This window comes from Schistocerca gregaria, chromosome 3 (assembly GCF_023897955.1).
Source record: "Schistocerca gregaria isolate iqSchGreg1 chromosome 3, iqSchGreg1.2, whole genome shotgun sequence".
NCBI lineage: Eukaryota > Metazoa > Arthropoda > Insecta > Orthoptera > Acrididae > Schistocerca > Schistocerca gregaria.
The window spans coordinates 873049496-873072941 of NC_064922.1; the positions used below are offsets into that span (position 1 = coordinate 873049496).

Below are 23446 nucleotides of genomic sequence, written 5' to 3' on the forward strand. Positions count from 1 at the left end.
TTGTAAAGAAGGTAGACAAGTGCAAGTGAAACTGCTACGAAATTTCGTCTTACCAGCATTTCGTAAACTCAACGGGTTGACACAATAGACAGTGGAACAGGCAGTGCTTATCAGGAACGGAAGCTGATAGTTGGAGTACGAGATCATGACCCAGAAATACTGAAGTAGGGATTTGTAACCAACAGTCAAATAACTACGAAATCCAACATTGGTATTATACCACACCATCAAATTTCAAATGTAGTAGAACGTACCAGATTGTTTCGCTTATAAGAGTAATCCATCCAACGTATCAGAATAATTTACATGTTACGTCACAGGATAAGATAGTGGTTCGGGGAGAACCCATGTTATAAATATAGCCCGCAGGGCAATTCTCAGCAGATGGTACATACATTTGAAATATACGAATGAAAAATGTTTATCCACAGTGAGTTAACAATATCCTTCTTATCTTTTTGAGAATACTGTTCTTGTAAATACTTGATGAAAAACCTACGATTTGTCGTGGGTAAAAAAGACGTCACAAAAACCTGATTTGAATGTGGACGGCATCCGTACCCACAGCGCTGCCCTGGGTCCGTCCCCGTCGCTGCTCTGGCGCCGTGCGGCGATCCGAACAGTTGTCTGCCAACCGGCGCCACAGGCAGAGCCCAGAGCAGGAGCGCCCCTTTGTCGATCTCAACCATTGCATACACCTCCAGCGGTCTCACTGCACATTTTCTCTCCTCTGCCGCCTTGGACTTCCGCAAGCAACAACTGTCACCTTATGGTCATGAAATAGGTATTGTGATATAATTAGCTCTGGTCGTTCAGAAATAGATTCGGATCTTGCTTTTCTTTCGACTTCCCCTAAGACCGTAAGTAATAGTGTGTTTTGAAATCTGTACAGGATGTCAAAATTCTTATCAATGATCGAGATAGAGCGTTACAAAGTTGCCGTATGTGCACGAAACGCTGTTTTATTTTGAGAGTATGTGGCTCGTCGAATCGAGTTTCCAAGTCCATCCCTGCCCTATTTACCGCTAACCGTAGTCGTTGAACTTGAACCTGCACACACCTGAAGCTCGAAAATTAGTCTTACTGTTACAGACTTTATGGTGGAGCCCGAATATTAGCGGACTGCATATGGACATATATAGAGAATTCACATAATTCCATACGTGAACATATTTATCGAATAATGCGGGTTCGGTGTGGTTGGATGTCAAATACGTACTTAAGTTATTTTGTACTCGATTGTCCCATATGCATTATGAAGTTCTGTTCCTGTTTGATATAGGTCATGTTAATGTTAATAAGTAGTGAGCTGTTGCACTAATTTCTACGTCACATTTGTTGCGACATGTTGCGTGGAGATTAGCTTACTGTTGCTTGATAATAACTATAAAATCGAAATTGGCCTACAGCAAATAAACATTATGGGCAATGGTTGAAAATTGGCAATGTTTTGAAAATTATGTCGGGGCTGTGGACACATGTACAAACAAAGTTACCAAGCAGTTCCTCTCAGACTCCACAGTGAATTTAATCTTCGTGTGCTGAGAACTCATTTTTGTGCAAATCGTATGTTATGGAAGATACGTAGATAATTCGAGTTTTCATACAAAGGAGACAAAATTGACATTGAAAACTAAATGTCCTTTTCGTTTACTTTGTATAATAACATCGAATCATCTACACTTCTCCTGCAACATATGTTTTTTATCTTTAATCTCAGGATTTACGTTAAAGAATATGTTTTCTAAATTATTTATAAAATGTTGGTCAAGATTCCAGCTAAATTGTTGTTCATTGCCAATCCATATCTCTGCCGATAAATTTTGACATTAATTGTGGAGTAATTCATAGAAATAATTCAGTCATTTCCAAAATTTCAGTCACTTCGACTGTTGCTATTTTTTGTATGTGATGATATCGTTTTTCCTGATTTCTATCGTTTCTCTCACTGCGCTGATGGGTATAAATTGATAATGTCCAATGACGTTGGTGACGCATTCTCAGGTATACTCCGTATATTCTTAGCTTTTTAAATATGCTTGCTTCAGTTTATTGTTAAACTGCTTGTTTATTTTATAATTTGAAGTGTAGTTGTTATTCACAATTGGCTGTATAGATTTATTCTCTTTATGCTGCTTTATTTGCTAACTAGTTCGCGTATTCAAGGTTTCATCACATCATACGTAAATTTTTTTCCGTACTTGGTAAAAAAAAAAAACACCTGCTCGATTTTCTCGATGTAGTCACTATCGAACATTTGTCAAGACCACCGTGGCGCCCTCATCTGTCTTAGTTACGGCATTCTTCTGTGGGTCTAGGTTCTTATTTAATCTCATAAGTACCCACAGCTATTTTCTGTACTTGTAAGCTGAGTGTAGTTTACTTGCGACTGACCTACTTACTTTAACTGATGTGTTGGTTTGTTTACTCATTTTCACGTTATCACACTCTAATTTCGCATGCAGGAAGATTTTTTAATTGCATTTGGGTCAGTTAAAGGATTCAGGTTACTCTGCAGCCTTTTATTTAAAATATTTTGCTCATTCGTTAATCATATCTCAGTTAATTTTACTGTTACTTCGCTTTCAACATTCAAATGTATACCTAAGTTAAAAAGTTTCTTCTGAGTTCTATTTTAATTACTTCTTCCTCCGTACTTCTTTTGTTCTCGGTGTCTTTCATACATGTGTAGACTTTAGTACCTATAGAAAGTTGCCTAGGACGACTTGGAGATCAAAAACCTCCGTATTCAGCTTATCTTCCAGTTCGTACACGTCTCTGATTTGATGTTTAATCACCCAAAAACCACGAGAATGTTTGTAAATTGCGTCACCAGTGTGTAGGTATGTGGTGTTATATATCTCCGGAAACCAATAGAGGACTTATAAAATCTATGTCACTCAGGATCGGTGCTGTATTGCGTTACAGATATAGACCAGCATAGTACTAAGCTAATGGTCACGTTTTGGTTCATCAATTTATACCTAAAGAAGGGAACCATCAATCAGCAAAAGTGGAGAGAACAAAGATCTATTCACAGAGGAGGAAGCTGGTGAGGACAGTTATACTGGAACATGTGTTGTTATAATTATGTTGAGTATACATGACTGCCTATTACTTCTGATAGTTACACTGTTAATTGAAATGTAGACCTGCAGTAAAACAGACACAAGATATTAGACCGAAGGTCACCTTCTTTCTGTCCAGGATTTTACTGTTTGGTTGAAATGCCACGTGGAACAAGAACCCCTTTAAAGAATTAAATGAAGAAAAGTAAAACGTAAAGCAGCGTGGAAATGACCGAATTTTGTTAGTGTCGCCTGAGATCTTAGGCAGCACGCATAAGCGGTACGGCCACCACATTACCTGATCTCTTTTTATGTCTAGCAAGTGAAGATTTCGTGATGCTCCTACTTTCCTCAGTCGATTGTCCCTGTTTCGCCACTAATTTAAAGTATTTCTGTATTGGTAGTGTTTTTTCAATAGCAAATGTACTGCTTGTGCGGTTAATATTGCTCCAGAGAACACTTTTACGATGTTGCTGGACTCTCGAGGTTGGGCTGCAACACTACCGTAATGCCATACTGATTATTTTTGTTATGGAGTCCGTAAATCATTCTGGTTAATGACTGACAGAGACTTTCATTTCGACCCTCAACCATATCTCCTTGAACAAGTCTTCCGTCTCTGGCGATACTGATTATTTATCACATGAAGTTCCGTAGGACCAAATTGAGGAGTATATCACCAATGTCATGGAACGTGTCACTACATGAATTTACAACATAAATGTAATAAAACATAAAATTAAACGTTTATGAACCCGAAAAAAGTCAAGCCATAAGTTTAAGTAAACCCAATCAATAATACAACAAGAATCAGTTTAATTTTTTAAGGAACTCCTGACCCATAAGGAAACTCTTCGGTTTCGATACGAAAGCGCGTGGATTACTACTAAGATTTTTGAATTCTGGTGGTAGCTTATCGTAAATGGGTGCAGCAGTATACTGAACACCTTTCTGCACAAGAGTTAAGGAAGTCCGATCCAAATGCTAAGCTAATATTGTTAACAAGAAATGACAGTAAGGAATGTATATATTGAGAGGGCAATATCAAGATACCCAGACTCGTGAAAAGAGGTCGACAAGAAGTTCGTGAACTCACACCATTTATTGTCCGAACCGCCCGTTTCTGAGCCAAAAATATCCCTTTAGAATGGGAAGAGTTACCCCAAAATATAATACCATACGACATAATCGAATGAAAATAAGCAAAGTAGACTAATTCTTGTGTTGAACGATCTCTCACTTCAGATACCGTTCGAATAGTATAAATGGCAGCATTACGTCTTTGAACAAGATCCTGAACGTGGGCTTTCCATGACAGTTTACTATCTATCTGAACACCTAGAAATCTGAACTGTTCAGTTTCACTGATCATATGCCCACTCTGTGAAATTAAAACGTCAGGCCTTGTTGAATTATGTGTTAGAAACTGTAAAAACTGAGTCTTACTGTGATTTAGCATTCGTTTATTTTCTATAAGCCATGAACGTAGGTCATGAACTGCATTATTTGAAACCGGACCAATGTTGCACAGAAAATCCTTTACTACCAGGCTAGTGTCATCAGCAAACAAATGTTTTAGAGTTACGTGTAATACTAGAGGGCATATCAGATATGTAAATAAGGAACAGGAGTGCCCCCCAGCACTGATCCATGGGGCAACTTCCCACTTGACCGTACCCCACTCAGTCCCCACATCACAGCCATTCTCAACACTGTGAATAATGGCCTTTTGCTGTCTGTTGCTAAAGTAAGGGGTGTATCAATTGTAAGCTACACCACGTATTCCGTAATGGTCCAACTTCTGGAGCAATATTTTGTGATCAACACAATTAAACGCCTTGGTTAAATAAAATAATTTGCCTAGTGTTTGAAATCTTTTTTAACCTCTCAGAGAAAAGAGAATATAGCATTTTCAGTTGTTAAACGACTTCTAAAGACGAACTGTACCTTTGATAGCAAATTATTTGGTATAAAATGATCAATTATCCTTACGTACACAGCCTTTTCAATAACTTTAGCAAACACTGATGGGATAGGAATAGGTCTAAAATTGTCTACATTATCTCTTACTCACTCTTTATAAAGCGGCTTTCCTACTGAGTACTTGAATCGTTCAGGAAATTGACCATTCCTAAAGGAAAAATTACAAATATAGTTAAATACAGGGCTAACAAGTGCAGTACAGTACTTTAATATTGTGCTAGGCACTCCATCACATGCATGAGAGTCCTTGGTCTTCAGTGATTTAATTATTGACTCTATCTCCCTCTCGTCTGTGTCACAGAGGAGTATGGCTGGTTCAGATGGCTCTGAGCACTATGCGTCATAACTTTTGAGGTTATCAGTCGCCTAGAAATTAGAACTAATTGAACCTAACTAACCTAAGGACATCACACGCAGCCATGCCCGAGGTAGGATTCGAACCCGCGACTGTAGCTGTCGCTCGGCTCCAGACTGTAGTGCCTAGAACCGCACGGCCACTCCGGTCGACCAGAGGAGTATTTCAGACATCAATCTCCGAAGGGCTTGTCGACGGGTCTTGAAAGTCTACTCTTCTTTTTCCACTGTACTATAAGTTTCTGTTAGTGAAGTATATAAAATTATGTCTTTTACATCAAAAATTGTGTTGCAGGTAAAGGACTAACATAGAAAGATAATTGTTAAATTTATATGACAGTTACTACGCGACATCTTCGAAAAGTATGCATACTAGATTTATATATTTTTTTGAAAAAAGTTTTTAAAAAAATTATAAGATATTATTGTTGCACTTGTTGACGATTCTTCCACATAATCGTCATCCCATTTAGTACATGTAGTGAACCGCAACACAAGTTTCTTTATGGTCTCCCCGAAGAACTCATCGGCCAGTTTCTTCCCCCTCTTCAGAGCTTCTTGCTGCACCAGCTCGTCGGTTGAAAATTTAATCCCGCTCATATGTACCTTCAGGGTGATGAGAAGATGTTAATCTGAAAGCGCCAAGTCAGGGCGGTTCAGAACATCCGAACCGAACAAGCTGAAGAATGCGTTGGTGGCTAAGGCTGTATGAGGACAGGCGTTGTCGTGCAGCAAACATACTCCTCTCTCCAGCATTCCCCTCCTTTTACTCTGAATACTCATTTTGAGTTTTTAAGGTCTCACATTATCTTTGTACGTTGATGGACTTCCCCTAAGGGAGAAATGCAACCAAAAGTATGCCTTTTCGGTCCCAAAACATTGAGGCCATGAGTCTTTCCCAGAAATTGTGGTTTTCAATTTTCTGGCAGATGGGGAACTGATCTGGCGCCACCGCGACGACTTATTTTTGACTCAGGGGCGTCATGAGCCACCCATGTTTCATCTCCTGTCACAACAGAGCTCAGAAAATTTTCACATTCAAATTCAGGTCGCTCGCGAAACTCGCGGGCGCTACTGATCGCATTTTTCTTGTGCTGTTCTGTCAGCTGTTTTGGGACTAATCTTGCGCTCAGTTTTCGGTATCCCTGTTTCTTATGAGTGTCTCGCACAAGAGAGTTTTGGAAACATCGCAGAAATTTCATCCACTGTCAATTTACGACCTTTACAGAAAGTTTCATCGATTTTTTGCACCAACTCATCAATGAAAATGGAATATCTTCCTCAGCTTTGTTCCCCATGAACATTTGTTCTGCCTAAGCCTCTTAAACACACTCGAGCTGTTTGTATCACATTCGCCGTAAACAGCTTTCATTCACGAAAGTATTTCCGTAGGCGTTATTCCTTCCACGAAAGTAAGAAGGGGGTCACAGGGCGTGACTCGCACTTGGTGGGATTTTTTACAGCTATCATTCACGCAACTGCACACGACAACGTGGGTTTACGTACTACCAAGTTCATGCGATGTTCGCTATGGTCAGGGGATCCCCATCTACCACTCAGTGATGCCAGTTCTATAAAAAAAAATGCCTCCCTCTCACTCTCTCTCCCTACATTTAGGGTGAATATGATTAACAGCGAAAATATGAAGTATACGATAAAAGAGGCAAAAACGGTTCAATAGACATGGGTCCGGAAACGAATCGTTTACGACATAGTTGCGAATGTGTAGCTGCTTTCCGCCAACGACTAGTATGAAATATTGTCCAGATTCGTACAGATTTGTTTGAAACATATAATTTTAGATTAATTCCCCATCTAGTTGGATTCAAATATCACTTGCGGTCTACCTTAACTAGAGGTAGAATAGCTCTTCAACATCCTACAATTTACTGTGTATTCCTACACGATAAAGGAGATTTTCTTCGCTTTTGGATACAATGCTGCATCCCTCCCTGCAGTGAGCTAAGAATTTTTTTTAAATTCCAGGATCATTTCGTAAAACTTGAAAAGACTGAACAATACGCTGCGCTAGTTCCTTAACCACATCGATGGTTGTGTCGCACACTCCACATTAGAAATGACCGCAGATAGAAAAATCCATGGAGTTGAGGTCAGGTGACACTCTAAGCAGTTTTCGCTATTAATCATGAAACACCCTGTATACGGGTGTCTCCCATAAATTATTTTATCTAAGGAAGTCACTGCCATTTCTTTCAAATTAAAATATTTATTCTTAAGCGTTACGCTTGTTGCTTCACAGGAGTTTTCTGGATTTTTTACTTTATACATTATTTCAAGAAATAGTAAGTTGTAATGTCATTGTGTCACTGTGATATTACTAGTGTTCGTTGTTTAGATGCCTGGTAAATGAAGTTCGTTGTTGGGAATCCTCTATGGACTTGGTCCTTTCACTCCCCACAGCCTTGTGAACTGCTAGCAACATACATTTGAAAAATCCTTATATTTTTGAAGTGGTTATTTCATACGGACATTCGATAGAAGGGTCTCGGATTTAATGTGTTATTCGTTTGAAGATATGAGCGAACAGTGATAACAAGTCTCCAAGATTAATCAGTGCTCCAGCAGCCACTCAGTAGCGCCTCCGTGTGCCGCACGCACTGTCCAGTTTCTACGCTATCCCCATCCCTCTATGCACTTCTCGGTATGTGTGCAAAGTGCATAAAGTGCATAATAAGTGAAGTTTTGCTACGCGGCAGAGCGCGGCCAGAGTTGCTATAGAAATGACTGTTTTGTGTTAGCTGTGTACTCTCTGGAATGAGCGACGCTTACTCAGATGGGATGGTATTATGAGCTTAAGAGACTCTCTTTGGTTAAAGGAAAAGTTGTAACTTGTGATATTACTTCCGGCGGGGGATGAGAATGTACGCAGAGTGAATTGTGTAAATTCTGAAAATATATAATTACCTACATTAATCAAGGTGAGTTCAGTGAATTCCTCGATATTATTTAGACTTATTTCACGTACAGGAACTTTTTTGACGTAAAACACAGGAAAGCGTGAAGGCTGACGAGTTGATCGAATCCTGCAACGTGGTCATGGCGATTCAAGTAAATTTCAGAAAAACAGAATTGTATGTTAATATATAACATTGCCAGATGACCCGTTCATTATACATGCTGAGCTTCGTCATAGCATATCAGTAGAAATCATTGCTTTTTGAATCAGTCGTATCTCATGACAGAGATAGTCGTTCACCTATAAATACAAAGGGCGTTCAAAGAGCCTCTCTGCAGTGCCGTATGATTGCTAGCCGCGAGTGCCGTATGCCGCAGCCAATATACCGAAATCAAACTCAGTGAAATACAAGTTATTAATTTATTGAATATTCATTTTTGCTTAATATTTTCACATTAAATGTTGAAAGTGTCCCCCCTGTTGTTGAATACAACACTCAATTCGTCTAATAATGTTTCCAAACACAAGTTGTAACATTTCTTCTGTAACAGAAGCAGTGAAAGTGGATATTGTAGTTTTCATTTCATCGATGGATTTTGGATGGTTTTCATAGACCATTGCTTTCGCTGCACCCCATGAAAAAAATCAGGTGGTGTTAGGTCAGCCGATCGTGGAGAACAAAGCCCTGTGAAATTATACGACCACCAAAAACATCGGCAAGCAGTGACATTGCAACGCGAACTGTATGTGGGATTACACCATCTTGTTGAAAATAACCGTTCAGTATTTCACTTAACAGAAGTTCTCCTATGAATTGGTACAGAATATAACTGCAGCATCATTGTGCGTTTATTGTTTCGATGAAAATTATGGGACCCACAATCCAACATCTAGAAACTGCAATTCAAACTCCTGTTTTCACAGAAAGAAGTGATTCCTCATGAATACACATTGGATTCGCAGTACTCCACATACCAGAATTCTGCGAGTTCACGTCCTGGGATAAATGAAACCACCCCTCATCAGTGAAAAACGTTTAATTAAGAAAACTCTAAATGCGGAAGGATATGATAAAATGCTATAGCATTGTGTGCTGCGTACAGTAGAGAAAGAGTTCGTAGATACTTTGTATCAGCTTGAAAGTGCACCTCGTCACAAAGCAGCAATTATGAGGTAACGGTGTGTACGCAATAAAGATGGTGAAATGGACTGACCTGCGCGGAGTCCCGAGATAAACCAAATGGAACGTGTGTGATATGAGATAGAACTTCGACATCGCTCTAGACCCCAGAGTCCGACGTCTTACTTACTCTCGTTTTTGCTCTTGACTGAGAATTAGCTGCCATTCCTCCAGACATTCGCAGACTCCAGTGGAGTCAACCCACCATAAAGGAGAAGGTGGACATACGTCATATTAAAGTCCGCCAATAGGCGTCCGGAGAATTCTGATCAGATGGTGTACAACCTCCGTCTCAATATAATAGGTACACTCCTGGAAATTGAAATAAGAACACCGTGAATTCATTGTCCCAGGAAGGGGAAACTTTATTGACACATTCCTGGGGTCAGATACATCACATGATCACACTGACAGAACCACAGGCACATAGACACAGGCAACAGAGCATGCACAATGTCGGCACTAGTACAGTGTATATCCACCTTTCGCAGCAATGCAGGCTGCTATTCTCCCATGGAGACGATCGTAGAGATGCTGGATGTAGTCCTGTGGAACGGCTTGCCATGCCATTTCCACCTGGCGCCTCAGTTGGACCAGCGTTCGTGCTGGACGTACACACCACGTGAGACGACGCTTCATCAAGTCCCAAACATGCTCAATGGGGGACAGATCCGGAGATCTTGCTGGCCAGGGTAGTTGACTTACACCTTCTAGAGCACGTTGGGTGGCACGAGATACTTGCGGACGTGCAATGTCCTGTTGGAACAGCAAGTTCCCTTGCCGGTCTGGGAATGGTAGAACGATGGGTTCGATGACGGTTTGGACGTACCGTGTACTATTCAGTGTCCCCTCGACGATCACCAGAGGTGTACGGCCAGTGTAGGAGATCGCTCCCCACACCATGATGCCGGGTGTTGGCCCTGTGTCCCTCGGTCGTATGCAGTCCTGATTGTGGCGCTCACCTGCACGGCGCCAAACACGCATACGACCATCATCGGCACCAAGGCAGAAGCGACTCTCATCGCTGAAGACGACACGTCTCCATTCGTCCCTCCATTCACGCATGTCGCGACACCACTGGAGGCGGGCTGCACGATATTGGGGAGTGAGCTGAAGACGGCCTAACGGTGTGCGGGACCGTAGCCCAGCTTAATGGAGACGGTTGCGAATGGTCCTCGCCGATACCCCAGGAGCAACAGTGTCCCTAATTTGCTGGGAAGTGGCGGTGCGGTCCCCTACAGCACTGCGTAGGATCCTACGGTCTTGGCGTGCATCCGTGCGTCGCTGCGGTCCGGTCCCAGGTCGACGGGCACGTGCACCTTCCGCCGACCACTGGCGGCAACATCGATGTACTATGGAGACCTCACGCCCCACTTGTTGAGCAATTCGGCGGTACGTCCACCCGGCCTCCCGCATGCCCACTATACGCCCTCGCTCAAAGTCCGTCAACTGCACATACGGTTCACGTCCACGCTGTCGCGGCATGCTACCAGTGTTAAAGACTGCGATGGAGCTTCGTATGCCACGGCAAACTGGCTGACACTGACGGCGGCGGTGCACAAATGCTGCGCAGCTGGCGCCATTCGACGGCCAACACCGCGGTTCCTGTTGCGTCCGCTGTGCCGTGCGTGTGATCATTGCTTGTACAGCCCTCTCGCAGTGTCCGGAGCAAGTATGGTGGGTCTGACACACCGGTGTCAATGTGTTCTTTTTTCCATTTCCAGGAGTGTATATGTGTTTTTACCATTTGATACATGTGATTGGACCAGGTAATCTCGGCCGAAAGTGAAATACTGACTATCTAAGCCGAGAGCTGTCACATGAGGAGTCTGACCCTTCCACTTTTGATCGTCATAAAGAGGGTATTTTAAGTCCAAAATGACAATAGTATTGTAGCAGCTGTAGACCTTTAAGAATATGTCTCCTCCTCTTCGGTGTGATATTTGTTCTGTACTGAAAATAAATCTGTGATAAACTGAACCTAAATATTACTCTAATTAATGATCGCTATATAAAACACATACTCAGGAACTCAATGTAAAGGAGAAAGATCAGAAAAAGAGTCACTTATTGCTTGTAAGGTGTGTAGGGAGTATCGGAAATACATTTACAAATATTGGGGCCAGATTCTTCAGACCAATTCAAGAAAACTGTATATGCTAGGTGTTCCTTAAGGATGACGAGAAAAGAACGGAACAGTTGCAGTCAAGATATTGTTCAAGTACCAAGGACCATTTAGAATGGTTCCAGTGGACAAATTACACGACTACCCCATTTTATGTCTATTTCATCGGTTCCTCGATACTCATGCACATATCACATATCAAATCACAGTCATCTGATCATAGTCGCAATATGAAATGTAACTTAGCTAGTAGCCCATCTGTTCCAATTCATAAACCAAACATTTCTCAAACTTCTTCTCCACCGTAATACCGGTATCTGGAAGATGGTCATTCATCTCCAGGCACAGTTCAGTATCGTGTTACATTTAAGGAAAAAACCGTGCACTTTCTCTTATTAATTTTGCAATTTTTCCGAAAAAAATTAACACAGCCATTTAACTCTGTCCAAAAAATGAAACATATCCATTGGCTAAGAAAAAAACTGCTGCATCCAGAAATGATCGTACGTTGTAACTACGTACACGTACACACTATCGGTGAGTATGTAACTGACTACAATTAAAATTCTATGTGGTAAGTTGAAAGACCACCAAAGTGCGTTAGTGTTGTTCGTGTTTATTGTAGTCTATGTTTTGTTTTGTTACAAGGTCTGCTAGGGCATATAACAGGCGTGAACGTCAGATATTGAGAGATCACTATGAAACACGAAGAGATGCGTCGTACCCGTGCCAGATTGCGTTATCGGCACACTGCAGAGTTTGAGTGAGTTCATTGTGGGTCTCTATTTGGTTGGCTGCTCGAATCGTGGCATACCCACATATTTGGAGCATTCGGATGTGACAGTGACCCACTTTTGTTCTGCATGGGGATGTGGCGCTATGCATAATCGTTGTCAAGTATCTGGTTGACTACATCTGACTTCCACAAGGAACCGCCGAACTGTGCACCAAGCATATCGCCGCCACATGAAATACTCACCAAGCATCAAAGAACAATTAACGGACTCCCTGATCATTCTGTGTAATCCCACACAACTGGTCGGTGGCTAGCAGCAACTGGACTACGGAATTATAGACCCAATGCATAGGCTGCTCTCAACACACAATGAAAACGGTTGCTGTGACCAGGAAGCGTGGGCTGCTGATCAATGGGATCACGTTTTCAGCAATGAACTACACAACCCTGGATGAGCACCATTGGACATTACGGTGACCAGGGGAGAGGCACAGTGGTGTTACAGGGCTCCTCATGGTGTGGGGAACCGCCTGTTTGGTCTTAAATCACAGCTCTTAGTGACTGAGGTAACTCTGTGTCTTCATGTGTTACCTCTTGTGTGACAATCTTGTGTTGCCAATTTCCAAAAGAACAGTGGCATACATCCCTATTAAATTACTCATGTAATGAATCCCTCCAGTAGTGGTACCTTTACAGATAGACTTAAATATGCTATTATCAAACCATTCCATAAGAAAGGAGACAAATCATCAGTAGAAAACTTCCATCCCATTTCATTATTGGCAATATTTTCAAAAGTGTTTTGAAGAGTTATGTACGATAGACTTTATAAACACTTAGCACAGAAATATATTCTCACTCAAAACCAGTTTGGATTTCAGAAAGGACTGTAAACTGATCAAACTATATTTACTTTTACAGATGATAAATCAAAAGTTATTACCACTTGTAATGTTCTGTGATCTGGCTAAAGCTTTCGATTGTGTTAAGCATGATATGCTCATACAAAAGTTAAAGTATTATGGGCTAACAGGAGTATCAGGCTCATGGTTCTCTGCCTATATCTTCAATAGAAAACAGTGTGTGTTTGTATCAGGCTTACCACACAGCCATAGTTATTCAAAATATGAAGCTATCAGACAAGGGGTGTCCCAGGGCTCTATTGTAGATCCCTTGTTGTTCCGATTATGTATTAATGACCTTCCATATGCAGTGTCACAAAATGCAAATTTTGTTTTATTTGCAGATGATGCAAGTATTGGTATAAAAAAGAGTACCTGTGATCTTACTGAGCAGTCAGCTAATGAAATATTTGTATCAATGGGTGGTTTACAGCAAATAGATCTCACTGAATTTTGACAATACAAAGTACATACAGTTTAGTACCTCACAAAGAATACCTGACCATATGAGTATAACGTATTCAAACATAAAATTAAATCTGTGGACAGTGTCAGATTTTTAGGGTTACAAATTGACCGCAACCTAAATTGGAAAACACACACTTTAGAACTTAATGAAACACCTTAGTTCAACTACAATTACAGTACGCATGATAACAGAAATAGGTGATTTAAAAATGAAGAAGTTAGTTCATTCGGCCTGCTTCCATTCACTAATGCTTTATGGAATCACCTTTTGGGGAACTTCCTCTCCAAAAGGGAACATTTTGAAAATTTAGAAGTGAGTCATTAGAATTATATCTGGTGTCAGTCCTTGATCATCATGCAGAGACCTCTTTAAGAAACTTAGTATTCTAACTACTGTTTCTCGGTACACATACTCACTGATATCCTTTCGTCATTTCCAGCATACGTCTTTTTACACAAAATAGTGCAAAACATGATTATAATAACAGAACCAAAAACAATTTGTACAAGAATATATAAGCTTAACATTAGTACGAAAAGGAGTCAAACACATGGGTACTCATATAGTCAATAACTTACCGGAGTATATCAAAGGTCTTGTAAGTGATATCTATCGGTTTCAGAATGAATGAGAGAACTTCCTGCTGGCCAACTCCTTCTACTCTGTTGATGAATATCTTCACAATGATTACAGCTCATAACTCCGTCTGCACAAGAATTGTACGATATCCATGAGCCTGAGAAAAAAAGAAAAGGAAAAAAAAAACCTTTGACTCTTTCCACATCCGAGAGACTCCTCTCCAAGGGATCCATGGAAAACGATAAATGTAGTGTAATGTATTGATGTCTGTGTGATGGTGAGGAACTCCTATTGCCGGCTGGATTCTCAGATCTGTTCCCAATAGAATGTGTGTGGGTACATCTGGGATTCAACTCTGTCATAGTGCGAGTGTCCAGGGTGACAGGATCAAGTACAAGAGTTGTGGACCAGTTTGATTCAGAAGAGGATCCAACAGCTTTATGACACCTTTCCCAACCGAATCGGTGCATCAACCCAAGTTCGAGGGGGTGCAACGTCGTATAGAAAAGTCAAGCCAAGTTCTTCTTTAATTTGATTCGATTTGTCGATTTGTAATCATTGAAATATCATATACCTTGTTAAGTTGTGAATTTTCGTTACGTCTCTCCTTCCCTTCAGAGTGCTTCGCTTTTTTTGTGAGCCAATGTATTCACTTGTTTTCTCAGCTCCGCTTGTTTCTTTTAGTGTTTCTCAGTTAGTGATGTCCTTTTATCCTCCTTTCTTCATTACCCGTGTCCTGCCATGTTTCTCTTTTTCCTCCTCCTCGCTCTTCTCTTCTTTCAGATCCATTACCCCTTATACATTGTTAATATTTGCAGCCGTTCTTCCTCAGTGGTTACTTCAGTGCTGTTTATGTTGTGGATAAGAAAAAAACTATTATTCGTCTTTTATGAGACGAGTAATAATCGTATCTGCAGCTACTAATGGGTTATTTCACTTACTGTGCCAAATTACTCTAATAACTGAAGTGGTATGATACCTATCTTATCGAAGAATGGGTAACTCTTAATTAATCATTGATAAGGATAGGTTTAAGGGCGTCGGTGAAACTTCTGCAGGCTAACATCGTGACATGGAAAAATTGGCAACAAGTGGCAGATGTGTCCAAATGAGGAGAGTGTGTATGAAAGAGCGTCAAAAGATGAAAGTATTAACAACTTGATATCATTTTCGCAATTTGGCCTCTGGAGAGGTGCGCTAATTTTTGTGTGTGAGACATTTTTTGGACTAAGCGCAAGTTGAGGATATAAGACAACTTCCTTTATTTAATAAAATAATTTGACTGAGTAGATACTACACAAAGCATGCATAATTTATAGCTTTGTGGAAGTAATGGACAAGCTCACCAATTGCTCTTTTCATATTCAGCAAATGTGAAGTATAAGTGTATGAAGAGCAGTAAAACAACGGGTGTCCCAGTTTAAGATGAAAACTCAGAGGTCCTCGGAGTATTTAAGTGGCATGACACCTTGAAATTGGTGCACGTCGTATATTAAAAGTTATACAAAATTGAATATACGTCTCGTCTAATGTACAGCTATTTCACGTCCATTCATGGAGTCACATGGCGAGAAAATGCTTTCATTCCCGGTTCCACTGATTATTTATCTTCGGAGACGTTTCTACTTATTTCGTATTGAGCATGGGCAGACTAGTGTTCAAGTGTGATGATTTTGATCTACTTTGGTTACATGGCCAACTTCATTACCAGTGAGATCTCACTTTTATTAATGTTGAGAAACAAAACCTTTTGACTTTGTTTGGAAAAATAGTTCTTGATGTGAATGTGACTTGTTCAAGAGATTTATACCCTGGTTCGCTCTGTATCTTTTATACCACTCAGCCTTTCCAAGATATGTATGCAGCTGAGGAACTGTCCATAAATCTCAAGATGATGCTTCAGTTTGAGGAAGTCTGTAAGGGAATCATGTGGAATGGATTATTAATGGAGAAGGAAATAATAAACGTACACACTGATACTGTTTTGTGAAACAGTTGTATTTTTAAAAAAGTGTGCTACAAGGCAAGTGTGCTTGGGTGTGGCGTTGATCCGTCATGTGTTGAGTGGCCAGCTGCGGAGTCTCGTGGAGACCTCAGCGGTAGTAGTAGGGGTAGGCAGCGTAGGGGTAGGCGGAGTAGGCGCTGACGACGGGGGCGGCGCGGTAGGCGGCGGCGGCGTACGGGTAGCCGTAGTAGCCGTAGGTGGCCGCGTAGGGCGGCGCCACGTACACTGCCTCGGAGCCCTTCAGGTCCTTCTCCTCAGCGGCGAAGGCCACGGCCACCAGCAGGGCCATCAGGACGGCGCACACCTGCAGCAGACACACCTTGTCACCCCACATCAGGAAAACAGCTTACCACGTCAAACAAGTAATGGCATTCACACATTTGGATCTCATACATTTTCCTTAAACCAGTAGAATCTGCGCTCAAATGTAGCTATATCTAGGAGCTAGACTAGACTATGCTGTCCAAGATGACAAAGCTTTATCAGATATGTGAATAGCTTTGTATGTTCCTCAGGGGACTGTACTCGGCCCACAGTTATTTAAATTTACTTAAGAAATGTTTTCTAAGCAGTATTTACACCTCACTGCTATTTTAAGGATGCTTCTCTCCAGAAATTATATCTAGGGGAAATTGTTGCAATGTCTAGCATCACCGACAATGAGAATGGCGGCTGATACAATAACTACAATTGCTTAAAGTACGTAAGTTTATGGATGTGTGCATGTAGAAAGACCTAAATTGTTCAATTCAAGAGTCATCAGGGTACCAGTTTTTTCTAATACCTCATACCAATCACAAACAGTAGAAAATATAAGAATGTCATGGAAACAATGAGGGAGTTACTACATCACAAATTAAAACTGTGTTGGATCAGTACTCGAGCCCTCGTATCTGCCCTTCAAGATTATTACCCTCTCTATCTAACAAGCGGAATATGTGACAGGAAAAGACTGAAAGCTGACTGCTCACCACATCTTCCACAGAAGATCTTGTACTGCACTCTGAGTGAACAGGTATAATGAAGACTGACTTAGCCACAGGAGAGACTCAATTATTTTACTTTTGGCAGTCTGTGCACTGCTCTGAGTGTATGTGACAAGTCAAAACATCCTGCGAATGACAAGTATCCTGTTCTGATCTTGGCTTTACCTTTTCAGGTACAGTAAATACATCCATTAAATTCCAAGGATGCAGTCAAAACAAAACTAACAACGTTTGGCTGGGCTGAATTCCCTCTCTTTTATGGATAAAGAAGAGCGTAGTGAGAACATGAAGATTCACACAATAAATGCAGTATATATTATTGCGAAAACTCTATGGAACTGCAGTCTGCCTGGGAGGTATGTTAAATACATAATTTCTTATTCTGCAATGTTGTGTGGGTGCGCTTGTTCCATACTACGCTCTATTAACAAAAGAAAGTACCACGAAAGAGAATAGCCATGATGGACTCTTGTCCTCTTCACTGGAGTGCTTTAGAAGTAACGGAAAAGTGAATGACTTGTGAAAGATGTCATTCCACAGATGAAAATAAGCATGTCTTATTACGTATCCACAAGGGCATCTCACATATCCTATGTATACGTCACACATGGCCTATAGCATTGAATTTTGACAACTTGAGACAATCGGTTATCTGTTTCCTCTTATAACTGAAAATGTATAGATATCGCTGCGTGGCTGTGTTCGCGTTTACATCTCTGGCTTTCGTTTTTGTACAGAAAACTGATCGTGAACTAAGGTTAACACATAAACTTTTTTCTCTCCGTAATTAGATCTGCCACCACATATTTCCACTAACTGTTAATTGATTGCCGTAAATTTGTCTTTAAAGTTACCTGAAACCATTGCCTAATCAACAGAAGATTTTTTAAGAAAGAGACACGAATATCGATCTTCATACATCTAATACATGAAACGCAGTGATTTTAGATTTATTCTGAAAGATCACCCAAAGTGGACGAATGTTGAACTCTCACAGTCTCCCTTAATACGAGCTTCACACAACAGTTGCCTCAGGAAAGATTAAATTCCGTTTGAGCTCATAAAACAATAAAAGTGACAAACTACCAGCATTTGAAAATAGCATTAAAGCGAACAATCACGTCCCTGCGGAATTGCCATGATTTCTGACTTTTTTCTTCGAATAATATGAAATTGACTCAAATAAAGACTTAAACATTGCCTGTACAAACTTGGTACTTGTGTACCAAGTCGAATCAAGGAATAATAGCGTTTGCATGATAAAGTCTAACAGGTATCTAATAAATAGAAAATGTTTTACTACAAAAAAATGTTTAAAATCTGAAAATCTAAGTCTGTTGAAACCGGTTACCTTGAGTGAAATATATTTTTTGTAGTATTAGTTTCAAATGATATTGAACAAATAGAAAATCAGTTACAGACGTTTGAAATATTTCAGAAAGTTAGTAAGCCTGAGAATGTTTTTGAATGTGGAACTATAATTTAAATCCTGAAAGTTATGATCATTAACTATACTATTAGATTCACTGCATTGTGATAACAGACAACTGCGTATTAAAACTGTTCTATTTATTGAACGGTTTTCAAACTGAAAAGGATTTCTTTTATCTAAAAAATTTTCATTTGATTTTGTACTTTGAGTGATATAGTAAAAGCGAGAGAGAGTCCTCTTGTTTCCTCCACTGGCTCCGAATGAAGGTAACAGAAGCAAAATTTGCACAGACCAGAGCTGAGTATTATTGTAAAATTGAAATTTCAGTATGGAGAAAGTTTTCCACCCAGTAATGAAAGTTACTGTTGAGGAAACTGCCCATAAAAATGTAAGTGTTTTTAGAACAGTAAATATAGTCTGATGTCAATAAGAGTACGTCATAAAGGTATCATAATTTTCCTGCAAAGCCCATGATGTTAGAATGAACATTATTTTCTGTTAGCCCTTGGATAAGTAATGTCTATGAACGGTGAGTTAACTAGGCAGCTTGTAAGAAGACAATAGTTTGAATTCTCTCAGGCCGTACTAACAGCCCAGTCTGCCTATAAGCGCTGTGAGCGTAATGCAAAAAAAGGGAGAGCCCTCGTTTGCAGCAACGTGCCTCGAGTACTGAAGTAGAAGAAACCTTTACTTGCATATGGGAATGTCATTGACTGACTTGTGGGTAACTTGCGACAAGAGTTCCACGAACTAGATATCCCTGAAATTATGTATTTTCCACCTTGAATAAGTCTCAAAGTACTCATGGCTCTTCACGAATTATATACATTATGATTTTCATCGCAGGTGTAAGCAATTAAGCTTGCCCGTCCTCCTGTGGAGTACTGCTGCGCGGTGTGCGACCCTTACCAGGTAGGATTGACGTAGGACATCGAAAAAGTTCAAAGGAGGGCAAATAACTTAGTATTATCGCGAAAAGGGAAGAGTATGTCACCGAAATAGTACTCTAGCCAGAGTGACGATCACTAAACCAAAGGCGTTTCTCGTTGCTACAAGACAAGATCTTTTCGCTATATTTCAAGCACCAACTTTCTCCTCCAAAAGCGAATATGTTTTGTTGACTCGCACAAACAAAGGGAGAGATAAGCAGCGTAATTAAATAAGAGAAATCATAACTCGCAGAGCAAACTTTAACTGTTCCTCTTCGAGGCTGTTCGAGACTGGAAGGTTAGAAACATAATGTGACAGGGGTTTGGTGAACGCTTTGCCAGGCAATTAAGTGTGAACTGCAGAGCAGTCATGTAGATGTACATTACCAAGCGATCCTCTCTGTAAATAAGTGTAATGTAACACGTGTTAATATACGAAGGAATACGGTATGGTTTGAGCACACGACCGCCAGTCAGACATTGTAATCAACTACTGTTTCATGCCCTAGAAGTGCTTTCGTGGAGCACGATGTACCTGCATATGTCTGGAGGGTACATCATCTACAGTTTCACACTGAACGAGTTGCGGAAAAGGAGAACGTACCACGAGTACTGGAGTAGAACAAAGCTTTAGTGGTGCAAAGGACCAGCATTTCTATAGGACAGAAATCAGCGATAGTCTATGGCATACTATAAGCTTTAACAAAAATCTCCACATATTCATCTGTAATTCTAGGTATGTTCCACAAAAATACCACAAATTACAATTAAGAACCCACTGTAACTCACACAGATATGCCTTTCTGGCGTGTTGATAATGCAGCTAATGTCCTTACGACTAAAGGCCGGAAGATGAAGCTGTGAATTCGAAATGAACATTGGCAAAGCGGAAATTCTATTGAGAAGACTCAAGACAGATTCTATTATGGACTTCTACAATACTTGCGCTGTCTCTGTTTTGCCAATAAATCTCCGCTATGATTGCTATGATGTAATAAAGTGTTGTTGAGATTAAATGCGTTACCGTTCGATATGGAAAGAATTGGTCTACGCATCGATAGTTTCAACAGTTCGAAGCAAGCAGAGTCGGACCTAGAAGCCCTAGACCAAACATAACTGTGAATCTTACAGGCAGTAGTGGTCTGGTCATAGAAAAATCATTAAAGGGAGGTACAGGTTACAATAACGTAGAATGACATTGACAGCTTGGGAAAAGATGTAACTTCATGCCGAAGAGTCCCAATGTAGTTGGATTTACCGTGATACTTGGTGAACTAAAACTTCTCATGAACCAGGCACCTACTGCAGAAATGGAGAACATACCACACGTACTAGAAAAGAGCAAACCTTTGGTGCTATACAGGACTGGCAAGAACAATCAGACTAACGTAGAGCTGAAACGTACGATGGGCAGTCAAGAAATAAACAGTTCCCGAGTTACGGTGTGATATCTTCTCACACGCAAAAATCCCAAAGCAGAGCAAGGTACGTGCAAGATAAGAATATTACAATTTTCAGCGGTTCTGAGCAAGCAGAGTTAGACCCAGATTATGCAGGTTACGGTTAGGAGCGGCCTATGGCACTTGGGCACGTGGTACTTACGAAAGCCTTCATGGTGTCGGCGGAGGTGGTTGGAGACGAGCTGCGGTCAGAGAGCAGAGGAGCCTCGGAACCCGAGTGATGCCCAGCGGTGGCCAGTGGTCCCTTATATACGGCGCGGTCGGCCCCCGTCCTTGGCGGCTTCTGCCCTGGGCTGCCCACGGGTTCGCCGACCGGCTCCGCCTTTTGCCGGCCTTTCGGCTGCCGCTGCTAAGCTTACACACTACTTAATCTAACTTACATTAACTTACGCTAAGGACAACACTCTCACCCATGCCCGAGAGAGGATGAACCTCCGAGGGGGGAAGCCGCACGGACCGTGGCCACAGACCGCGAGGCTGCCCAGCGCGGAAAAAAGTCTGTTAATAGTGCTATTAAACTTTCCTCTATATAAAGTCAGTATCTCAGTGCACCGAGTAAATGTTTTATTTAGTGTGACTCTATCTATCAGAGTGAACTTACTGTTTCTCGAAAGTTAGGCTGTTAGTTTATGTAGAATTTCTATGTGATATCAGTTTCAGATGGAACAACAACAATCCAACGTGCAGGCCTTAGAAGAAGCAGAAAAGGCAGAACTAACTGCGTGTGACCCAGAGATAGAAACTTTAAGACCATTAAGGTTACATTCCACTCCGACAGTCCGAAATGCCCACCAAGGAGGAGACTTAGCAAATTTACTCTCTGGGCCGGATTTTATTGTCTAACAGAGCGAAGTATCTGGGAATGCACGGTAACAGGCGAATCTTGCTAAAATAGTTACGGAATCAGTAACTGAAATCACAGACTTTAAAAAGTTACAGGAACAGTTTTCACAACAAGGACAGAAAATTCGGCCTGAAGCTACCACTCCTCCCGTTGCGGACTAAGTTGTGTAGGTATCCACCATTAATTCAGGCCATCAGAAAAAGATAGCGGATGAGTCTGACGAACGTAAGCGATACTTTTCCTCAGAGATAAATATATGGTCTGAGACAAGTGAAGTGGAAGTTAAATGAAATGTAGATGGAAAGATTAAGTTGGTGGTTGCAATCTTACTTGGCGCTAATACATCTTGCGATTCAAACGTTCAGGAGCAGCTACATAGGATTAAGCGACAGAGAGATTCGAATCTCGAACAATGGAAAACTCTGATGACTTGTCAAGTAGACAAGGTGTCTGAAGAAGCAGAACAAGTGTGATAGCAATACAGGATAGTAATACATTGTACGTGATACAGTACAGCCACAAACCTCGAGCACCGCATCATATTGTGGAAATGCAGATCAGTTTCAAATAGAGCCGAGAAACAACATGAATCCAAATCCTGAGGTGACTCCCACCACATAAGACTATGCTGCAGTGCTTATGGAAAAGAAACTTTGAAGCTTAGACAGTTCCGACGTTAATAACTGATAAATGTTATAGTTATTGAAGGTTTAACAGTAGACTACATCCTCAGTGAGGTTTTTTCTCTTGAAAATGAGACACAAAGTTCGACTTTTCAGAGGGTGATATCTCATGCCAGATCAACAGTGTGGTAACCTGATTAGAGCTAACAAAGCAAGAAAAGAGTTGTGGAAAATATTGCAGACAGAATCAGCTATGTGTTATTCATGAGAAACGCCATCACATGCAGAATTTACTGGTCTGGAAAATTTGTGTGCTTCTACTTTACACAGAAGTTCAGTAAACATTATGAGGAGCCCAGCACATTGACCTTTACAATAGCAGCAGTTGACAGACAGAGTATTGCAACATTCGGATGTTTTTCAGGAACGCCCAGGTAACATTAAAGGATGTATACATACCTTTTAGGTGTGTTTCCTCACCCAACGTTTACCACATCTTTTATGTAGCTCCCTGGTCACTATGGTAGACACTTGAAGACGAATTTTAGAGGATGTTGAGATGGGATTTGATGGAGACATCCATAAGTCCATATTGTAGCTCCTTTCTGTAGTGCCTAATGCAGGTGGAAAGACGCATTTGTGTTCGATGCTTGGGTGATTAACAAGATTATTGTACCAGTTTGGACACTCCTGGACAAAATGTGTGCCTTAATACTAAAGTTTCGTGGTGTAAAATACTCACCAAACATCGATCTCTGACCTTCATATTGGCAAGGATCAAGAAAACCAGAGCCAAAGAAATATACTGCCTACATTTGCACTGAAAGGTCATGTTACTTCAGGGTTCTTCCATT

General features: G+C 40.9%; 1 protein-coding gene across 3 annotated transcripts in view; it reads right to left on the reverse strand.

Annotated features, from left to right (window-relative positions):
• LOC126354923 (uncharacterized) overlaps positions 1-23446 on the reverse strand; it is a 117343-nt gene that overhangs the window by 59545 nt on the left and 34352 nt on the right. Inside the window, exon 2 of one of the 3 annotated variants that reach the window (XM_050005018.1) lies at positions 16294-16622. The exons of the other annotated variants lie outside the window; for them this stretch is intronic. Coding sequence (XP_049860975.1) covers positions 16407-16622 — 216 coding nt within the window. The 3' untranslated portion in view covers positions 16294-16406. Of the gene's footprint in view, positions 1-16293; positions 16623-23446 lie in introns of those variants that run through there. 3 annotated transcript variants of the gene reach the window in all.